The 1,788-nt window shown below is 62.6% G+C and overlaps 1 protein-coding gene across 1 annotated transcript; it reads right to left on the reverse strand.

Moving 5' to 3' along the window:
* Positions 1 to 637: 637 nt before the first annotated feature.
* On the reverse strand, positions 638 to 1,363 carry EMIHUDRAFT_123901 (hypothetical protein; the record flags this gene model as incomplete). The annotated part of the gene is made up of 1 exon (XM_005773068.1): positions 638 to 1,363. One exon carries the CDS (start codon positions 1,361 to 1,363, stop codon positions 638 to 640), a length of 726 nt encoding a protein of 241 aa, XP_005773125.1.
* Positions 1,364 to 1,788: the final 425 nt, after the last annotated feature.

A 1,788-nucleotide genomic window follows, 5' to 3' on the forward strand; every position in this document is an offset into this window, starting at 1 on the left:
GGGGGGGGGGGCTCATCCTTCAGCTGGGGTGAAACGGATGAGCGCGCCCTTTTCGGCGCCCTTACGCCCTTAAACTGGACCCTTTCCCCCCTCCCCCATTCCTCTTCTGCCTTTTTTCTCTCTCTGGTAAACTTACCGTAAAGGTAAGGTAAGGTAAGGTAAATTTCTCCACACACACAAAGTGGTGGGGCAAGGGGGGGCGACCCTCGCATCTCCACACCCGGACACGGGCAGGAGCCCCACGGCATTCAAAGTGCAAGCACTGGCCCGGTGCACGTGGGTGAGCAGCCTGCCCCTCCCTCCCGACAAACCAACTCCCGCACACACACAATCGCACTCTGGCCATCGAATGACTCCGAATGACTCACTGTGTGTGCTAAGACAGAATCTCCGCAGACAGCCAAAACGGGCCGTGCCGCGTTTGTGGTGTCCTCTCAAGCACTAGCATCTGGGCGCCGCACTCGAGTGGGCGGGTCACATCTATGTGGGTGCTTACCGTAAAAACAGCAGTACTGGTAGTACGGCAAACGGAGACACCACACACAAGCCGGATTGAATCCTATGGACAGCCTATGGCTATGCTGTACTTGCAGGGAGCTATACTATGGCCCTGCTTGAGGTCACTGTGCGACCGTCTTCACCTACGCCGACTGCCTCCTCTCCTCCCCTTGGCCTTACCAGCGCGGCTCGTCACAGCAGCAGAACCGCCAAACCCGGTGCCTGTGGAGGCTGAAGCTTCGACTTTCTGCGCTTCACCCTCGCCGCCGCCGCCCTCGCCGCCGCCCTCTCCCCCGCGCGCCTCGACCAGCACGATGTGCGTCCCCCACTGGCTCGCCACGGTGCAGAGCCGCCCCACCTCGGCGGTCTGGACGAGCCTGTCAAAGGCGGCCGTGTCCTTGCCGTCGTACGGCATGGAGTCGCCGCTCAGAGTGCCTTCGCGCAGCCGGCTCAGTGACGCAAAGGTCCCGAGCGCCCCGTGCAGGTCGCGCGTCGGGCACGCAGAGAAGCGCAGCGCCGCATCGTCGAAGTCGATCTCGCCGCGCTCGATACGAGCGGTGAGCGCCGCCGCCTTTGCCTCGCAGTCGCCTTCGCTCGCGAGGAAGAGGATGTGACGCGCGCGCACGAAGCCTTCCGGGACAAACGAATCGTCCTCGTACGCCGCCTTGACGCCGTCCGCAATCGACTTGGCACCGTCCGCGACCGACCTGGCGCCGTCCAGCAGGCCCATCAGCGGTGCCGCAGCCGCACGTGCCGCAGCCGCGCTACGCAGCACGTGAGAGGGCGGGCCTTGCGCGATGCAGACATGAACGGATGGCCCGTGCGCCGCGGTGCCGATTACCAGGGCCGCGAGCGTCGGTGACATCGCTGAATGTGGCGGCCCACGCGATTTCTTTTTGGAAGCGAGGGGGCGAAGGAGCGTTTTTTCGCGACGCGCTCGTGTGCAGCACCAGCCGTCACGGCTTCCTGCGCGGCGTCGAGGCTCGCCGAGCGGGCACGGTAGCGGGTAGGTCGACTCCGACACGACACGGCCCCAAACAGCCCACGTGGGAGAAGTTTTTTCGCGCCGTTTTTCTTCTTGCTCTCCAAACATATGTGCCACAGCCAAAGTTTCGGAAAGAAAGAGAATTAAAAATTCAACGAACACAAGACCCGGTATCCACAATTCTATACTGATGCTACTAGTACACACGTCAATCCTGCCGACCTCATGCGGACTCGACTGCTGCTGGCACAGCCTCACCTCCCACGCCACCAGAGCATGCCCCTGGGCGCATCCGCCAAAGGAGA

The sequence above is a fragment of the Emiliania huxleyi genome, assembly GCF_000372725.1.
Source record: "Emiliania huxleyi CCMP1516 unplaced genomic scaffold EMIHUscaffold_3470, whole genome shotgun sequence".
NCBI lineage: Eukaryota > Haptophyta > Isochrysidales > Noelaerhabdaceae > Emiliania > Emiliania huxleyi.